The 20,874-nt window shown below is 46.4% G+C and overlaps 1 protein-coding gene across 1 annotated transcript; it reads right to left on the bottom strand.

Annotated features, from left to right (window-relative positions):
- Positions 1–404: 404 nt before the first annotated feature.
- Positions 405–15,474, bottom strand: PRSS8 (serine protease 8). The gene is made up of 6 exons (XM_083707497.1): positions 15,117–15,474; positions 7,223–7,276; positions 6,236–6,404; positions 4,615–4,889; positions 3,745–3,911; positions 405–2,511 (listed from the first exon to the last, which is right to left on the bottom strand). Exons 1-6 carry the CDS (start codon positions 15,160–15,162, stop codon positions 2,122–2,124), a joined length of 1,101 nt encoding a protein of 366 aa, XP_083563623.1. The 5' UTR covers positions 15,163–15,474; the 3' UTR covers positions 405–2,121.
- Between the last annotated feature and the right edge of the window lie 5,400 nt (positions 15,475–20,874).

The following is a 20,874-nucleotide window of genomic DNA, read 5'->3' as shown; positions in this document are numbered from 1 at the left end:
TACTGTCATGTTTAGTTAGGTGCTAAATATTTTTTTACAGTTGCCGTGCTTAGGTGTCCACAGTATCTTTGCCAGGTGGATAGGGCAGAAATCAGGCTTTAGCCTTTCCTGTGAACTTGGCTGCCATGCCACTGGACCAGCTGTAACAGAATGCATGGCTTATGGAGTGCATTCTGTCTGTCACCTTCGTGACTATCTTGCTGGGACTCTGGTTAGTTCACTTTCAGTTCCAGTAGAAAATGGAGCAACTCCCATAAGCCTGTGAAGCTGGTCTTATCATTATGCAGCCTCTTCCAAAGGAATTTCCCCCCACCTCTGTACAAAGGTATTTCAAGTGTTGCAGCAGTCTGGATTCAGTCGGCACTCGGGACATTGGTGGAAGTTAACACAACTACTACCGTCACTTTAGAATTACTATTTGCTTTATTAAAAACCCTTCATTGTGAGAGCAACATCTGATTCTCATCCTTCCCAATAAACAAATAGATGCTTACATACTTATTTTTAAAAGATGTGCAAATACAGGTTGTCAGGGAAGACCAATAATATGTCTATGATTCGGCAGCAGCAAACTTGCGTAAAGCAGTCCCATTCCATTTCTGCCTCACATGCAAGTCATGCTGCATCATAAATAAATCTTCAAGCTAAGGCAGGACATTTCATTTAGCAGTAATGTTGCCCTGATTATGTTTCCCGCAACTTTTTATCACGCGCGCACGCGCGCACACACACACACACATATATATATATATACACACATACATACATACACACACACACATGCACACACTCCACCAGTGGAGAGATTCATTGATCACACACAGAATCAATCAAAGAATCCAAGCCAGTCAAGGGAAGTTGCAGTCTGGTCAGCACACAAAGATGACCAAGTCCCTAGCCAGGAGTCAAAATGTGGCAGCTAATTAAGAAGCATGGTTCGGTCCCGTCACTCCTCCATCTTTTCAGTCTGAGCTTTAAGGAGGCATCAGGAAAAACATGTCTTAGTTGCCCCCAAACACACATGTCAAGGGCCATAAGAATCCAGGAAGCAAAAAGCAGATTGGGTGCCATGGAACCACCTGGAACGTCACAGATCCCCTAAAGACTGATGCTGCTTCCACAGACACATCACTGAGCGTCACTTCTTTAACACTGGTCTTGATCCAATCACGGTGGACTACTGAGGCTTTAACACAAAGGCTGCGTCGGTTGGGCTCCCTAGATGACACTCCACACTACCTCCAGCCAGTAGGCAAGCTTGGAGAGGGGGTCCCCCCCATGTCACCATAGAAGGGGGTGTTTGAGGGTATAGTTTATATCCAACTCCATGAGGTATCGGAATCAGTGGGATATCGGACAATGGTTTGAACTGGACCCTAAGAAACAGGTGTAGGGTTCAGCTAAATGATTTGGCTTGGAGGGAGCCAACTCACATTCCAGGATGAGACCAAGCAGCAAAAACATTGGTGTGCCAGTAGAATCTGTGTGGAGCCTCTCAGGACTGAAGCTGCAATGGTTAGCAGGAGCAAAGACCGCAAAAAGAACCACAAAGGCACCCTGTTACAGGCTGGGGGGAAGCTGAGGGGCGATAACCAGAAGGCAGATCGAGATAAATGGATTTGGGTGAAGAATACATTGGTAACAACCGTGAAATCCAGGATTAGTGAGAACCAAGACCCAGAGAGCAGATCAGGACCCGGCATGATGAGGAGACAAAGACAACTTAATGTGCCCTCAACAAAGAGGAAGGAGGTGGTTGCCATTCATGGCTTCTGCAATTGTGCTGAGGCAGGGCAAGTTCTCCAGCAGCAGGCCCAGGGGATTGTCATAAATTAACACGTCAAAGGGAACAAAAGGGAAGTTGGAATGTAAGGTATATATACTAAGCAGACCTCGAGTGCACATTGGACTGAACCTCTGTGGCTTGGCGGAACCCTCTGCTCCAGAACAAGGCTGCCGTTTTGTAATCGTACCAAGAGCATCACATGCTTCCAGAGAGCAAAGCGGAAAAACCTGAGGCATGGCAGAATGTGAAATAGTGGGACCACCCACTTGAGCACGGAGTAGGAAGGGACTGCTCTCCCCCCGCTACACAGTCATTTGGCCCACTGGAGGGACGATTCATAAGAAATAGTGGAAGGTCTGAAGGAAGAGGACAAGAAGAGGCAGGCTGGACATGCAGGCCCAGGACGCAGCGCTGCCCGAGGCAGGGTTTGTCGGCTTGATGGGACGGGACCAGCCTGGCTGAGGCTGGATGTCATCGTAAGGTCCAGGCCGGCTAGTGTCAGGAGTGTCAGAGCACATGCCCTCCTCCGAGATGGGCTGCACGTCGGAGGTCACTTGGCTGAGCTGCACCTCTGGAACATTTGCCTGAATCCAGTCGGCATAGGTTGAGATGCGGCTGTAGATACCAGGCCTGTTGGGGGCTCCACATTCGTCCCCCCAGCTCACCACTCCGGCCAGCAGCCAAGCATTGCCAATACGACAGGAAAGGGGTCCTCCAGAGTCACCCTAGGGGGGGAAATGGTTATTGGATTGGGAATAAATAATAATAATAATTTATATGCCACCCATCTGACTGCATTGCCCCAGCCACTCTGGCTTCCAACTAATTATTAAACCACTGTAAAACAGAACACATTTAAAACTTCCTTATACAGGAATGCCTTCAGATGTCTTTTAAAAGTCATATAGTTGTTTATTTCCTTGACATTTGACTGGAGGGCGTTCCACAGTGCAGGTGCAGCTACCGAGAAGGCCCTCTGTTTCCCTGTAACCTCACTTCTCTCAGTGAGGGAAATGCCAGAAGGCTGACTGTGAGCAGCTGGACTTGAGAGTACTCTTCCACAGGCAGCTATTTGGAAGGATCCAAGTGAGTTAAGGGGGTCGGCATTACCCAAAGTATACCCTCAAGAACTATTCAACGTGGTCCCCACCTACATTGCGATGGAGCAACCCTAGCCAATCGTAGCCTGCCAGAGCTTCCAGCTAAGCCCACAAGGCAGTTTTCCCAGAACCACCATGGAATCAGGGGTCAGTCAGGTGACAGCTGACAGGCAGGAGTTTGGTCCTGCTTAGCTTAGTCGGGTGAGCAAGTTTCCTGTCAGGAACTCATTGGCACAGGTGATCCCTGCAGAAATCAGGATCAAACACTCCCGCCCATCCACTGAAGGGCAAGGAGCTCAATCCTACTTTATGACTATCTCCTCCCCTACCCTGCTAGCTAACTTCGATAAAATCTGTCAGGTGGCTGACAGGTGGGAGAGTGATTTTGCTCACCTAGCAAATTTGGCCAGCCAGAGCAGTCAGGGAGGGAGAAAAAAGACCTGGCTCACTGGGCCAAAAAAGGACTCTATACCCTGTTCTACGTGGAATAAAGATGGCACAGTGCAGGACTGGCAAGAACTGCCTCCAGCCTGTCACATGATCACTTATAGACACAAGTATAGTGAATTGCCTGAGAAGGGCTACAAAGTGCCTCACAACCAAGGGAAAAAAGGGGGCATAGTGCATGTTTATACAATAAGAGGGGGTTCTAATCCATGAGTTGCTACAGCACTTTCTTTCCAGACATCTATGCAATGTATAAATGGGTGCTGGCTGAAGCTAAACATCAAAAGGCCATCTCTCTTGGCCTTTTGTACAGTGCCGAATCTGGCTCTCACTGCCTCATTCTAAAATGCCACCCCCTTTCCTCAATGAACGGGCACCCCCAGCCTCCCCTCTTCTCCTGCCTGATCTCACCTGGCATGCATCTTTCATCCCCTCGGCAAAGCCAGCGCAGATCATGTCGTCGTGGACGGTGAGGGGATCCTCAGGGTCAGGGTTTCGCCTGTACAGGCACTTGCAAGTCTCTGCCCCAATAATGGGCACTTCAAGCTGCTGCAGCGTCTTGGGTGTGGGGAGGCTTGCTAAAGGAAGAAACGAAAATCAGAGTCAGTGCCAGGATGTGGAGAAAGGCTGTCTTGCAGCGGGGACTGGTAGGGCAGGAGGCCAACAGCAGGTGCAGCCAGCACCAATGGCGGGCAAAGGCAAGTCAATCTAACTTTGTCCCTGTCTTCCTCTCTGCCAAGTTCTACAAGGAGCAACACAGAGTCCAAGGAGGAGGAGGAGGAAGCTGACAGCTGGTGCCACTCCTGGGCTGACTGGAAGCAAGGCTGCAGAGCAAGTGGGGGCTGGACCAGCCTCTTTTTGTGTCCCGGGTGGCCAGGTGTTTGCCTTTGCGTTGGGAGTGCAGGTGGATAAGTGCCTCGTCATTCTGGAAGCCAGACTCCCTAATCTGCAGCTACGGACTCCTTTCCTACAGCTGAGGCTCTGTCTGCATCAAGATACGGATGAGAAACAAAGGCACTCATCCCATGTGCAGAGGCAACCATTGTCTCTTCACATGCCCCAGGCCTAAGCCTCCATGCTGAGATATGAAGGGAGGCCTTTTTGGGTGGAGGAGATGGAGGAGAGAGATGGGGACTGAGCCCTGACTGCACAAGGGAAACATGGCATTAAAGAGGATTAGCTGTGCCCCCCCCATTCCAGATGTGGTCGCATCATAGTGCCGGAACACGTTCCATCACTCTAAGGACCACGACTCCAATAGGAAAAGAATTTCTTCCTTACTGGATACAAGCACATTCCCCCAGCCGGTGACGGTACACTTCATGCCAGCCGGGAAGACGACTGAAGAGGCGGGCAGGCAGATGGGCCGGATTGTTCGGCTGTAGTTCACTGCCTTCTTGAGCTTCACCAGGGCAATGTCCCCTTTAGAGCCTTCTTCTTCCACATAGTCAGGGTGCTTAATCACTTGCTCCACCTGCATAACTTGCAGGTCGTTTGGGGGGTCATTCAGCCGATGGACCCCCAGGACGATATCGTAGTCTTCAATTTCAGCCCTCCTGCAAAAAGGAAAGAAAGCAATATGCTTGCATTAAAATGCATTTCTAAGATGCAAAAGGAGGTCATTGCTAAGGGTGTAAGAGTACCTGTACTAGGGATCACATATCCAATGGTAGCCAGACTGCTGTCTTTAGCACATGGGGTGGGAGAGAAAGCAACAGTCTTCCATTTAATTCTGCCCCAGAAACTAGTATTTAGAGGTGAACTTTTCTTAATTTCATTTAATGGAGATTTCATTTAATCTGCATGGAGAGCAGTCATGGATTGACCCTGTTTATGACATTTGTATTCTGTCCCATAAAGTTATCTGGGAGGCTTATGATAAATAAGAAAACCATTTTGATACAAATAAGCCATGAAACCATAAATTCAAAAAGATAAATATGTGAAAAACAAAGTTCATCACAACACAGCCCAAATAAAGGCAATATATTTTTTTTAAAAATTGAGGGACCCAGATTGCAAGAGTTATTTAGAAAATATTCTGAAACTAAAAATACCACAAATATAGCACCAAGCAAGCTTTACTGGGAAGCCTGCTCCATTGGCCAGGGGGCCACTACTGGAAAGGCCATCTCCCTGGTACAGATCCATTCTACCTGAATGTGTCTCCCCATTTTTCAGAAGCAATCTAGGAAGGACTGTCCAAGTTAGAGATACAGAACCATAAGAAGGGAAAGCAGAGACCCTGAAGTTGTTTGTTAACAAGTTAGCACTAGGCAGACACACAAGGGTATACTTTTGTCTGTCCTGGACTCTATACGTAATGATTAAAATCTAACAAAGCATAGTTCCTATGAGACTAAGCAGTGAGTTGGGCAGTGGGAAGGATCGAGTCTCCAGTGCAAATTTTGCCTCTGCCATAGGTGGTGTTGAAAAAACCATTCTCTCTCAACCCTTACTATCTGAAAAATATATATAATAGCAGGGGCCCACCTTCCAGGGTCTTTTTCAAATTTCACATACGTTATCTTCTGGCAGTGCTTTGAACACTGCTCAGAAGCACCATGCAAATGCTAAAGCCAACATTTTTAGCATCCTCATCAATTACCCAAGCTCTCGAATTATGAGAAGGCTGCAGAATAGTGTCTGCACGCCTCGCCAGCTTTCTATTATTTAAACCAGGCATAGGCAAACTCAGCCCTCCAGATGTTTTGGGACTACAATTCCCATCATCCCTGACCACTGGTCCTGTTGGTTAGGGATGATGGGACTTGTAGTCCCATAACATCTGCAGGGCCGAGTTTGCCTATGCCTGGTTTAAACTTCCTATCCAAAAGGCATTGCCTGCTCTCTTCCTCAACACCCACAACCGCATCTTATTCCACGGATGCCTTGCACTTACGCAGGGAAGCAATGTGCCGCTGTGACTAGCCACTGGGGGGCAATGAGAGACGCTCCGCAGAGGTGACGGCCACTGCTGCTGCTGGTCAGGGATACCTGCCAGGGCCACTGTCCATGCTCAGCGTTCATGCCACCCATGATTCGCCCCATAGCGGGCACTCCACAGAATCCTGCAGACATAAAGACATTTTGCAGAGTGAAAAAGCGCTCCAGAAATCACCCACATCACATGTTCTTTTGTACACAACGATCAGACAACATGATGGGCTCTGCAACATATTATGTTTCTCCTTCTGTGTGGGGAAGGGTCATGGCTCACCGGAACGGCATCTGCCTTGCATGTGGAAGTTCCCAAGTTCAACCCCCGGTGTCTCCAGGTAGGGCCTGGGAAAGCTTTTGCCCAAAATCCAGGCAGCCATTAGGACTCATTGTAAACAATACTGAGCTAAACTGACCAAAGGTATGATTTGGTATAAGGCAGCTTCCTATGTTATTAGTTCATATTATTTATATACTGCTTGAGTGTAAGAAGAACCCTAAAAGTGGTTCCTGTATGCTTCTGGTGTTCCCACCATTCAATAAGAGGTAGAAAAGGTATTCTGAAAATCTCTCAGAACTGCATTATTAAATATGGAAGCCTATATTTGTAGACCTTATATGGCTGCAGAGATGGGACTGAATGTGTATGCACAATGCCTACTGAAATCTCAGAGGCCACGGAGCTGACTGAAGAAGATTCCTACTGTGTTGAAGGCAAGGTTTTAAATGTATGTAAAAAAAGTTGCTTTCTACACTCTAGGAAGTGAATTTGGAACCTAAATAATAATTGGTGTGAGCAGAGGAGGAACGGTTAAATTAATATGTGACAAAACAGGGAAGGTAATCAATGGATGTCCATTGTTGGCATACTTAATGGTGTGCAGTGTCGTTCTTTTTAAAAAATAAAATAAAAATTCACACCCACTCATGCAAAATTCAAATATCTTACCTGGTTGGGTGCCGTTGGCTCCAATGGCGGCAGAGTGGGAGCATGAGAAGAATACTGTAAAATTAAAAAAGAAGTAGAGTTATAAAGACAAGCTGCAACATTTTGATTACAATAAAACAAATAGCACTTAAATATTTTCAATTTTAAAAACAAAACAAAACAAAACAAAATTACTTGAAAACTCATTCCAACTATGACCTAGTTTGCACTTCAACACTAAGACAATCCTTAGCCTTAATGCAATGAACAAACATGCTGCTTCCTGGAAAAGGATCATAGCTGCTGTACTCCTTCTCTGCACCTCTTGTTGCTGTGTTGCTCTGAGCCAAACCATGGTTTGGCTTATCATGTCCAAACCCAGGCTCATGGTCTCTCTTGCTCCAGCAAAGGGTGAGCTATAACCAAGGTTTGTTCTAGGGTTTACAGATTATTGGTTTGGACATGCTAAACTATAGTTTAACTCAAAGAAGTGCAACAGCAGAACCAACAGAGGAGGAGCAGAGAAGCTGCTGTCATCCCCTCTCCAGAGCCTGAATGTTGGCTTATCTGCTTTAAGCCATGGTTTAGCATAGCACTACATATGAACCAGGTGGCACTGTGGGTTAAACGCAGGTGGCACTGTGGGTTAAACCACAGAGCCTAGGACTTGCCGATCAGAAGGTCGGCAGTTCGAATCCCCACGACGGGGTGAGCTCCTGTTGCTCGGTCCCTGCTCCTGCCAACCTAGCAGTTCGAAAGCACGTCAAAGTGCAAGTAGATAAATAGGTACTGCTCCGGCAGGAAGGTAAACGGAGTTTCTGTGCGCTGCTCTGGTTCGCCAGAAGTGGCTTGGTCATGCTGGCCACATGACCCGGAAGCTGTACGCCGGCTCCCTCGGCCCATAAAGCGAGATGAGCGCCGCAACCCCAGGGTCCCTTTACCTTTACTTTACATATGAACCAACATTTGTTTGATCAAGATCCCACTTTTATGTTTCTGTTTCCGAGTCCTGTAATGTCTTTAAGAGTCACCAGGCCTCACTTTGTCTCAAATAAACAAACACAAGAATCCTGTCCTCCACATTGATCTGTTACAATTCACTAAAACCCTTCCCCATCCTAGAGTTGCTGGAATATTTCTTAGAATTTTGGAGAAATCAAGCGGGGTGCTTGTTCCGATTGTATGATTTCAGGCTCCAGGGTGAATGAAGTGAGAGACAGATTGCTCCCTCAAGGAGAAAGAAAAATTCTGCACACAGGACAAGGCTAAGTACAACCCTTCTTTTAACATGCTATTGTTTCAGTGAAATAGCATTCTGACTTGAAACCGGCATGGCAGCCATATACGGTGCAGCCTAAGAAAAGCTCTACCAAAATACCACTTGATTCTGCCAATCGTATAGACTGGCGCTTCAATGCCAGGTCAGAAAGGTCAGATAGTAAGGCAGGTATGTGCAAATGAGCAGCAGTCAGAAATTACACAGGAATAACCTTCCCTCGCTGCTGCACCTCCAGACCAGGAAGCTGCACCTACAGAATTTTTCCTCTGTTGCAATAGGCACAGCTTGCCACCCGGAGAAAAGAAAAAGAGGTGGCTGCAGAAGTCATAGTTTCTGAGCACATCTGGCCCCATGCATATTTCATTTTGGAAATTACACACCAGGGGACGTTGTCATGCTGACGAAGAGAGAAAGGTGATTTCTCCCAGGCCTTTCTGACGTTTCCTCCTTAGGCTGTACTTTCTACAACCTATGAGAAGGAAGCCAGGGTGTGCCTCTCTGCTCCTGCTGCCCCAGTTTCTCCTGCCACAGCTGTGGCGTCCCAAGGATTTGTTTCCCGCCCTGCTTGTCAGCCTAGATTGGCTTTCTAAAATCCTGCAGTGCCAATGATTCCTGGGAGATGAGTCTGAGCGGACTTGGCAGAGCATCCAGCCAGCGAGTCACTGGGGACACGGAGAGGGAGAAGAGGGGAACCTGAATAGGCAAATGAGAATGAAGAAGTTCTTGACAGTTTCCTCCCCGAAGGCATCATCAAGGATAAGGCTATATTTAGCCCCTCTACAAGGCTTGAGTTGTCAAGGCTTGCGTTTCCACACATTTTTGTTTTTCAAATGTCAGCCGCTTTGTGCTTATGAAGCATTGGCCATTTCATTTCCTGACTTTTTTGTTAACGCAAAATTGGGTGTCTGAGCAAACTCCCACTGCTGATCCTGGAGGCGATTGACAGTCTTATCCATCGAAGTTGGTGACCACCTTGTGGCATTCCAGGGAAGGTCTTCTTTTTGGCTTCTAAGGAAGCATTGCAAACTTTCAACCAACTGAATCTCTGCCTTTCACAACAGGTCAGTACGCAGACAGGAATGGGAGATTAGTATTTCTATGCTGTCCAAAACTTCCTCTGCCTGTTTCTGCACCCTGAACTGCAGTTAAGAGTAAGGATGGGGAACCCGGGCCCTACAGATGTTGTTGGTACTCCCGTCAGTGCCAGCCAACATAGCTAATGGTCAGGGATGGGAGTCATGGCCCTCCAGATGTTGGTGCCCTATAGGTTCCCTATCCCTATCTTCAAGACACAAGAGCAGGCCAGGTGGTTTCTTTCTGGTTCTCTGGATGATCAAACACTGGGCAAGCAGATATCTAAAACACACCACAGAGCAATATGGTTTTGTCACAACTAATCTGAAAACTGAAATGGCTCTTTGAGGAATGAAGAGCATCTTAGCCATTAAACCCCAGTGGCCTGTTTGTGGACCTCATCTTTCATAATTAAAATATGACTTGGTGCCAAAGTTTACATGCTGTTGCCACAGCAAGTCCCTTGAGGTCCTACTAAGTCTGCATCATAAGTTTCCAACTTAGAAAGGGCCAACGCTCTAGGGGCTGCGGGTTCTAATCTGGAAAGGGCATCTGCTGGTCAAGTTGGTAAGAGTTTTGCGCAATTTACTTATTTTTCTACATTTCTACATTTAATAATGAAAAGAAAAATATTTAAAGAGACTCTTTTGCCCCAAGTGCTCTGTGTTGATATAAATGTACAGTATTGGAATGTATGTAGAGCATATATGTTTGGGACAACCTTTTGCTCTTGATTTAATTAATTTTATAATGAATGATTTTAGAGTGTTGTTTGTGCTGTACTTTTGTACTGTTTTATTGTTGTTAGCCGCCCTGAGCCCAGCTTCGGCTGGGGAGGGCGGGATATAAATAAAAATTATTATTATTATTATTATTATTATTATTATTATTATTATACCACAAAGGGGTTTAAGGAATTAAAACAACAATTGAAATAGGAAGTATGCAGAATTATCAGAAGCACAAATCAATCGGAAGGAGCAGCAGATAAAGCCACATCCAAAGCAACATGAAACAAATACAAGTGTGGTATAAAAGGCAGGCTGAAACAAAGCAAGTCTTCAATAAACCCTAAAAGGAAAAGGTCCAGCAAAAATTCACAGGGAGAGAGTTTTGCAGCACCGCTATTGAAAAGTCCCCGTCACAGGAACTCTGATGCAAGTAGACAAAAAATGCCTAAGCCACATTTGATGCCCAAAGCATTTTTTTCTCTCCTTAACAGACATTTGCGGTTGGCCTCATCTTGTCTCTTCCAGCTACGTAATGTTGAACACGAGAATTAGCAGGTTTTGAACTGGGCTCTCAAGCATGAAAATCCTCTTGCAAGAGGCCCAGTTGTGTTCTGTTAGTACTTTTGAGCCACCAACTCTGACCTCCCATGACAGTGCTTTTAAGTGAAAACAGATAGCAACCCTCTAGGGGGCACTACATTCAGCATGCACCTAGTCTCCATTGGCCCTCAAAATATCCTGGGTTTGGCCCAGATTTTGGTGGACTTACTCAGCTGAACTATCAAAACAACAACAACAGAGACCTCCACCCACAAAGTGACACCAAGAAAGGCCCCACAAAACAAGCTAATTCCAGGCATCCTGGCCAGTCCTCATACACACACTGCTTGCTATTTTGGCTCCGCCATCAAGAGGTTGTGGTGAGATGAGCAAGTAGGACATTTAAAAATAGAGGCAGGCCCAACTGGTTGGGTAACCTACCAATGACGTCCAAGCCTGCCCCACCCTCAGAGACAAAATGTCACAGAAAGAAACCAGCTTGAACTATCCTTGCCCTCTTGCTCTACCCCACCTCCTGGGGCTCAGCCGTGTCAGCCAGGGCACACCTGCAGGACACCAGGCAGATGAAGGTGCCCTTCTCAAATCATCTCCAGGGCAAATTTGTGCCATTCAGTAGAGTTCCCATCAATACACTTCCAACATGTCACATTTTGACCTGGAAAGTTCCAGTTTGCCTTGTTCTCTTTCTAGAGAACACCTTTCACAGCTACGTGACAGACAGAATTTCAACAGGTGAAGCTTTACGGGAAATGGAGTTGCAGTAACAAGGAAAGAAACCCCACAGTAAAAATTTCTGTCTCCCTCTTAGGAATGTGGAGGATGTTTACAGGCAATGCCGTGAGGGATGTGTTAGCAGAGATTTGCTGAAGAACAAAAAAAGCTTTAGGGGGAAACCCGTAGAGAGGGCAACCCCCCAAAACAGCTCAGTGAAGACCAAATGAGCTCATTGGCAACAGACCAAGCATCTGTTGAGAGGGGAACAGGGAACCTAGGGCAAGGGAATGGGGTATCCTAGGAAAAAGACATGACTGACTAGTATCCTGAACAGCAGCATTACAGCAATTTATTGCAGGTTCTACAATAAACTTGAACGAATACGATTCTGTCCTGCATGCTTTGCAAGTTTCACTGTGAATAGTGAAGCAAGTTTCTAAGAAGAGAGGTGCCAGGAGGATAATCCCAGGGATAGAACCTGGCCATAATTATTTAGTGCAGTGTTTCCCAACCGGTGTTCCGTGGCACACTAGTGTGCCGCGAGACGTTGCCTGGTGTGCCGCGGGAAAAATTAAAAAATTCGAAAGATATCCGGAGAGGCGGCCTTCGGGCGAGTTTTAATTTTAATTTTCCTTCTCCCACTTAATGCCCCATGCTCGCCCGAGCAGCTTGCAGTCCTCGGTAACCACGGCAACCCGAGGGAGGGGAGGGAACAGGGAAGTCGAGGGCGGCGGCGAGCCGCGATGACGTCAGTGGGCCGCGCCGCCTCGCCCTGGCACGGTGTGAGAGCCCCGGCTAGTGGCGCGAGCTTCGGAATAAGTGGGATCCGCGTGCGCGAGACCGAGATCGCGGGTAAGGAGCTCAGCCCTGGGCAGGAGGAAGCGGGGCCGCGCGTGCGGGCCACATCCCCACAGAGAGCGAGCCTCCCCCAGCCCACCACTCCGGGCAGGTGCACTCGCATGAGGGGGCGGCGATGGCGACGGCCGGCAGCTTGCCTGCAATGCCATCCCTCAAGCAGGCGAGGAGCCCGGAGGCTACCAGATGCGAGTCCTCTTTCCCACCCTGCTCGGGAGTCCAGAGCACTTGGTCGCATTCAGGATCTAGAGTGGGGAAGCGGGGCTTGTGTCTGGGCTGGACACATTGGGCTGCCTGTGCCGCTCGACCTGCGGGGAGAAATCAGGGTGGGAGTCACGACCGTGAGGCAGGGCTGCCAAGTGTGGCAGAAGAGGACACGGCCGTCGCACCTGTCCTTAGGTAGGAGCTTCTTCCGTGTCGACCTGCTGCCCTAAAGTCTTGGCTTTTTTCTTGGCTTTTTGGCGGTTGGCACAGAAGGAAGGCAAGGGGGAGGGGAAAAAATTGAAACTTACACTTTTGTGCGTCCCTCCCAGCGTGACGCTGCGCGCTGACGTCACGGGGCTGTAATGGTGGTGTGCCTCGAGATTTTTTTCATGAAACAAGTGTGCCTTTGCCCAAAAAAGGTTGGGAAACACTGATTTAGTGGTAAGAAAGAAGTACTTTGCACATGCTCAGAGGTGGTCATATCATGTTCTAGGGAATGGAGCATTGCTGCTGAATTCGAATGTCAGAATTCCACCTTAATAAGCCTTGGTCAAATAAGAAATTCCAGACGAGAGACCCTGAATCTTGTTCCTTTATTACATTTGGAAACAAAGTCAGACTCTTGCCAGAGGCTGAGGGCAGCACTGGACCCACACCCCAATGAACAATTTGCACGGATCATATTCTCTCTTACACACACACATATACCCTGAACTCCACTGTTCTCAACTGCTTGGCTTCCAGCCACTTTTCCCAAGGGTGTCAGGTTACAAAGAGTTTCGGGGTTGTAGGATAGATAACGGAAGTTTCACAAGTGGGCTGCGCTGTTTGAAAAAGAGTGTTGAGGGAGCAGCAACAAAAAAGGCTTTATGCCCTTTGGCTCCTAGGCCAGATTTGTCCACCAGCTCACTAGACCCCACTGTGTTCCCAAGCCTTTGAGAAAGCACTCAGCCCTAAAGTCTTATTCTTTGACAAAGGAACAACTAACACCAGTTCTCACTTATCTTGGAGAAGACAATAGGGTGTTTCAGATTAGAGTGTATGCCTTCCATTGAGCACCATCTGTAGATAACTTTTCTATATCGAGTTGCAACCTTTTCCTCCCCGGCAGAACTCCTGTGCTTTTAACAGCTGCATGGCAGGAAGAAATTCAGCAGGTGCAGTCCTTTCTAGTATGAAGTTGCAGCACAAGTATGAACAATTCACTTATGCAGTTTCTCCTGTTTTCCATTAAAGTCACAGGAGCTCCAACAGAAGGAGGAGAAAAAACCCAGCATGGCAAAGTTCCCTCCCTCCTTTACTTGGGACAGGTTCCAAGGAAGATACTCTTCTTCCCCTTCCCTTTCTCTGTGTGTTTTCCCAAGACTGAAAGGACCTTTGTCCTCTAGGAATGTGGCACCTATTCCACCCCCAACCATGCATACACTGCTTTCAAGAAGGAAGAAAGGAAAGGCTGGGGTGTGTTTGTTTCAATTCTGCACTTTAAAAAGCCATCAGACCACCGGTCACTGTGCGCACACACACAAACAAACCAACACACCCCTACCTCCCCTCCACACATAAACAGAACCTGCTCCCCAACCACCAACTTAAATGTGCCACTGTGGCTTGTCATATGTTCCATTATTTTCGAGGATTCCTTTTAACAGTTGTCATGGTTTCCCTCCTTACAATTTAACAGTGCAATAAAACTCATCTAGGGGACATAATGGATCATCACGTGTGCTGATAAATTTTGGGGTGTGTGTGTTTTTTTTTAACAATATGGCACTGCTCTGGAGTTCAGTTTTAAGCTCGACATATGTCATGCGGTGATGAATTTTTTTAAAATGGTGCGAAGCCACAAGCCCCGACAAGAATGCCGTTGAGCATGTCCAGAATACATTTTTTTTGTATACAACAGCTACACTCGGCCTCTGCAGATCCTAGATACAGGGGTGGCCAGTGCTAAAACAACAGAGCTTCCAAACCAGTCCCCACACCTCCCTTTTGAGATTGGCATATATAGCCACGGGTTACTATTGAGGAAGAATGAATCACTCCACAGATACCATGACAAAACGCCATGTTATCCTACCGCCACCCCAACGCATAACACAGGATGGCTCAGCTTGGGGGTTGCCTCAATGTCCTCTGACCAAGTCACACTGGCTAGCCTATTGCTCCAAGCAAGCAGGTGGCGGGGAGTCTCAAAAGCCACCCCAGTGAGGACTTGAAACTTGGCCCCCGTTGCATCGCACCTTCGCCACGCACACTTCCAGACAGTCCAACAGTTGGAAAAGGCCAGTTTGCAGCTCTTCCCCCTCGTGCTTGCCAAACCGGCCACGGCTGTGAAAATGGGAGCGCAAGAGATGGGAAACGACCGGCAGGCGACAGGGCTGGGCGCGGGTGGCGGGAACGCAGCGCCCAACCCGCACCCCGGTGCTGGGAAAGGAGGAGGGAGGGAGGCAGGCTAAATCTCCGGCGAGAGAGGCGCTTCTTTTTGCCCGGTACTCACCAGAGCCGAAGAGCAGCAGGCCCAGGCCTCCCAGCAAACTCCCCATTTCTTTTGGTCCCCGGTGCGTCGCCGAGACCCGCAGCTGAAGTCAGGCGCGCAGGTGTGCGTGTGTGTCTGCGCAAGGGAGCGAGAGCGCGCCAGGTGAGCTCCTCCAGGTAGTCCCGCCGGCAGGTGGAATGAAGGAGGGAGGCTGCGCTCGGGACTCTGCCTTCTTCGGGTGATGGACAAGTTACCCAACCTGTTGGTGACGGGACGGGCTCCCAGCCAGAGCCAGTCAGCTGCCTCTCCTGTGGCTCCTTTGCATGTTTTTACCTTGCTCACCTGCCTGCTCAGGCTCGGCGGCTTCGCCCCGCCTCCTCCTCTGAACTTGGTGACTTTTTCCAGGCCTGCCACGCCCTTGTTGTCTTGGGGGTGGGCAGGGGGACTACAGCTCCCATCATTCCTAGCCAGTGGGGCCAGGGACCAGAGGTGGTGGGAATTGTGGTTCAAGGAGGACCTTACGGTCTTCAAAAACATCTTGGAAGTCCCAGGCCACAGGGAGGTTAGGCTGGCCTCAACCAGAGCCAAGGCTTTTCTGGCTGTGGCTCCAATCTGGTGGAACGCTCTGTCACAAGAGACTAGGGCCCTGGGGGACTTGACATCTTTCCGCAGGATCTGCAAGACAGAGCTGTTCCACCAGGCCTTTGGCCAGGGCACAACCTGACCCCCTCCTTTGGCAATCATCCTCACAGAACTCTAGCCCAATGGTTGCCATTAATCTGATTTGAACTGATTTTATAATGAAATGATTTTAGAATGTTGAATCATTTTACTGTTGTTAGCTGCTCTGAGCCCAGCTTCGGCTGGGGAGGGCGGGATATAAATAAAATTTATTATTATTATTATTATTAGCATCTGGGCAGCCAAGTACGAGTGTGGAAGGAGGCAGGAGAGGCCCACCCAACATTTTAACATAGGAAGGCCCATCTAGTCCAGCATTATTTGCTTTGTTGTGTTTAGGGCCCTTAAGGCAACAGCTTGTTGTGGTGTTAATTTAGGGGAGGGGACCAACCAAGAGGTTAGATATGTAAATAAGAGGAGGGGGGAGGGGAGGCCTTCCAAGTGAAGCTGATTTTCTCTGCTAGTGTTAAATAAGCAGCTGTGAGAGGGGATACGGGCCCTTCCCTTGGGGCCAGAGGCTGGCCTACTTTGTTGTGGCTTGCAAACTTTTTAGGCCACAGCCTGCTTGGTTCCATAAACTCAAACTCATCCCCAGTGCACCCTCTAAAAAGCGTTATCCAGTAGAGCATTTTGCACAGCCCACTGACGAAGACAACCACAATAATATTCCAAATAGTAACAATTAATTGCATTTATTCAAAGTCCATTTAAAGCTATTTAGTTTACTTAATGAAACAGGTGAACTTGATTAATACCAGCTTTTCAAATTCTGAATGTTATTTACCCCTCCAGCACCCCCCTGCTGCCCACTTGTCTTTTTTTTTTAATAAATTTTTTATTAGGGGTTTTTACAAAATAAAGTACAAAGATAAACAACCTTTCTTTTATCTCAACAGAGTTTCATAACTTCTTTGGACTTCCTCACATCTCCCGCTGCCATTTTCATCATCATAGATTTTTTCCATGCAATTTATCATCTAATTTGCAAATTTTATAACCACTTATTTAAATATAATCCTCTGTAAATTAATTTCTCTTAATCTCACTTTACATCCCATTCCGATCCGATTTTGTGGTGGCCAATTATTTATGATCAAACATCCTACTTAACTCTCCACCAAATCACAATATTTTTGTAAATAAGTCTTAAATTTCCTCCAATCTTCTTCAACCCTCTCTTCTCCCAGGTCTCGAATTCTGCCAGTCATCTCAGCCAGTTGCATATAGTCCATCAGCTGCATCTGCCATTCTTCCAGAGTGGGTAGATCTTGAGTTTTCCACTTCTTGGCGATAAGTATCCTTGCTGCTGCTGTTGCGTACAAAAAGAATGTTCGGTCCTTCTTTGGCACCATCTGGCCGACAATGCCCAGGAGGAAGGCCTCTGGTTTCTTAAGGAAGGTATACTTAAATACCTTTTTCAGCTCATTATATATCATTTCCCAGAAGACCTTCACCCTGGGACAAGTCCACCAGAGGTGAAAGAATGTTCCTTCATTTTCCTTACATTTCCAACATTTATTGTCTGGCACATGGCATATTTTGGCTAGTTTAACAGGGGTCATGTACCACCTATATATCATTTTCATTACATTTTCCTTCAGAGCATTACATGCCGTGAAGTTCATCCCCGTGGTCCACAACCTTTCCCAATCCTCAAACATAATATTATGCCCAATATCCTGTGCCCACTTTATCATGGCCGACTTAACCATTTCATCTTGTGTATTCCATTTCAACAGCAAGTTATACATTCTTGAGAGTACTTTAGTCTTAGGTTCTAACAATTCTGTTTCCAACTTCGATTTCTCCACCTGGAATCCTAACTTTTTATCCTTTTTAAAAATTTCTTGAATCTGAGCGTAATGTAACCAGTCTCGCACTTTGTCTTTCATTTTTTCCAAACTCTGCAATTTCCAATTATTGCCCTCTTTCTCTATTATTTCCCAATATTTCGGCCATTTGGCCTCCATATTGGGTCTTTTTCGGGCCTTAGCCTCCAGAGGTGATAGCCATCTTGGAGTTTTATTTTCCAATAGGTCTTTGTATTTTGTCCAGACATTAAACACTGCTTTCCTGACAATATGGTTCTTAAAGGCCTTATTGATCTTAACTTTGTCATACCATAGGTATGCATGCCAACCAAATGCATTGTTAAAACCTTCTAAATCTAACACATCAGTGTCCTCTAGAAGTAGCCAGTCTTTTAGCCAGCAGAAAGCTGCGGCTTCGTAGTACAACCTTAAGTCTGGCAGGGCAAAGCCCCCTCTTTCTTTCGCATCAGTTAATATCTTAAACTTAATTCTGGGCTTTTTGCCCTGCCAGACAAATTTAGAAATATCTCTCTGCCACTTCCTGAAGCACTCCGTCTTATCCACAATTTGCAATGTTTGAAACAAAAACAACATCTTAGGCAATACATTCATCTTAATAGCAGCAATTCGGCCTAACAAAGAAAGCTTCAATTTTGACCAACTGTCCAAGTCTCTCTTAATTTCAGACCAACATTTTTCATAATTGTCCTTAAATAGACTCAGATTTTTTGCTGTTATGTTTACCCCTAGGTACTTTACTTTTTTAACCACAGTTAGTTCTGTTTCTCTCTGAAACCGTTCTGACTCTGCATCTGTCAAATTTTTTCCCAACACCTTAGTTTTCTGTTTGTTTAGTTTAAAGCCCGCTACCCGACCAAAGTCCTGAATCAATTGTAACACTCTTTTTGTGCTAGATTCTGGCTCTTGCAATGTCAAAACAAGGTCATCTGCAAAAGCTTTAAGTTTATATTGTTTCGCTCCGATCTGAATCCCTTGCACCAACCGGTCCCCTCTAATCAAGTTCAAGAGCACCTCCAGGACAGAAATAAACAGCAAGGGGGAAATCGGGCAGCCTTGTCGTGTCCCTTTTTCAATCTTAAACTCTTCTGTAACCACATTGTTGACTATCAGTTTTGCCTTTTGTTCTGAGTAAATCGCGTCAATCCCATTTTCAAAACCCCGCCCCACTCCCATTTCTTTTAAATTCCCCTTCATAAATTTCCAAGAAATGTTATCGAAGGCCTTCTCCGCGTCTATAAAAATTAGAACTGCTTTAGTGTTAATATTTGTTTGCAAAAGTTCCAAAATGTCAATAATGTTCCTTGTATTAGCAAACAAATGTCTTCCTGGGAGAAAGCCTGCCTGGTCTTTATGAATTGTCTCATTTAAAACTCTTTTGAGTCTTCCTGCCAAAACGTCGGCAAATATTTTATAATCCACATTTAAAAGGGAAATGGGACGGTAGTTCTTAAGTTGTGTCTTTTCAGTTTCTGATTTTGGTATCAATGTGATAAAAGCTTCCTTCCACGATTCAGGCGCCTTCTTTCCCTCCATAATTTCATTGCTGACCTCCATCAGTGGTTGAATCAAATAGTCACTTAATATCTTATAGTACTTGGAGGTCAAGCCATCTGGCCCTGGAGACTTGCCCAACTTCATATTCTGAATGGCCTGTTCTATCCCTGCTGCCCACTTGTCACTTAGCACCTGCCTAGATAACCCTACCACCACCACCCACTCTGGGAACCACTGATCTAACATTTTACTTGTATTATTTTAATCAAAAGTTAGATGTCTTGCTATATATACATACACACACATATGTATACACACACAAACAAAAATTATAAACTATTAGGCATGAGATGCTGGGAGTCCAACCAATATGGCCATTGGTCAGGGATTTGTAGTCGAGTGAGGGCCACAGGCTTTCCCTCCCCCCACCTGCACATTATATAGTCCAAGGCTGGCTCCAGAACACCTCAGATTTTTTGTCCCATGTTTGTTTGGCTCTCCTGGGTGCTTAACACTGAATAGGGGCCTGTGCTGAGAGCCACAATCTGATGTAAAGTGTTTGGTGTCTCATATCATCTGTGAGAGCCTAACTTCTTGATGTTCAATTCGACCCCTTAAACTATTGTTTCTAGAATACTGTGGGGTGGGGGTGGGGAGAAACATATACATGGGCGTAGCCAGGGGGGCAGAGGGGGGCAGTTGCCTCCCTAGATCAAGTAAAACAATAGAAATACTTAAATAACTAACCGACCAATCACATTCGTTCTGCCCCCACCCCAACAAAAGTCCTGCCCCCCCAACAAAAATCCTGGCTATGCCCATGGACATATAGTTGTATATGTTTAGGATGCCCAAAGCAATGCTTTTTTATTCTTACAGCATCCCTCTCAGATCAGCATCAAATGCATTTTTTTTAATTGCAGCGGCAGAAATATACTGTCCTGCTCAAGCTCACATTCAGAATTTATAGCTCGGGTGAGATTTATATTTTGGTTGGAGCCCTGTCTTCATTGTCACAGTTCTTTCCACTCATGTTAACATGATGCTTCTGCACTCCAGTTTTAAAGGTGAATGTACATAGTCAAAAGGTGCAGGTGATGTAAGCCTCTGTCATGATGAATAATACAATAATACACATAGCAGCATGACAAGACACAGCTCGTGCTTCGCTGCATTTTGAGTGCTCTTACAATGACCACACTGGTTCCCATGATCACACTGCAAGCCCTGTAGTACTGCAAAGCTCCCATTGTGTTGTGTGTTGTGTGTATTGTGCACTGCAGCCTTGGACTGTTCCCTGCAGCACTGGCAAATGCAGAGTACTGAATAATTTCTTATCATATTGCTCATGCCTTTGCAGGGTCTCATCTTCACACTAGGTGCCCACCAGTGCAATGCCTGCAGCTCTTCATAGTCAAATAATGTATTTCATAGTTCTTTTATTCATAGGGAACAAGTCCCACAGGGTTGTTGGGAACAATATTAACTTTGCACATTAAAGTGAATTATCACCATCACTTAACACAGGCATACACACTCTGATCCAATACTGTCTGGGCTGCTAGGCTGTCATGGAATGTTCACAAATGGTCTAAGTGCTCAGGGGTAAGATATTAGCAATACAACGCTGGTGAAGAGTACAGTTTCTGAGAGTGAGGTGAAAGGCTTGTTTTGACTATGAGAAAAAAAAAAGACCTTAAGGACCAGGAATATTTTTGCTATTAATAGAAATACAGGAAGAAGGACAGGATGCCTGGAGCAAGTCAGAGGCT

Source organism: Podarcis gaigeae (genome assembly GCF_964106915.1).
Source record: "Podarcis gaigeae genome assembly, chromosome: 13".
Lineage (NCBI taxonomy): Eukaryota > Metazoa > Chordata > Lepidosauria > Squamata > Lacertidae > Podarcis > Podarcis gaigeae.
The sequence above is the reverse complement of the archived record's forward strand: the minus strand, read 5'-3'. Positions and strand labels throughout refer to the sequence as shown.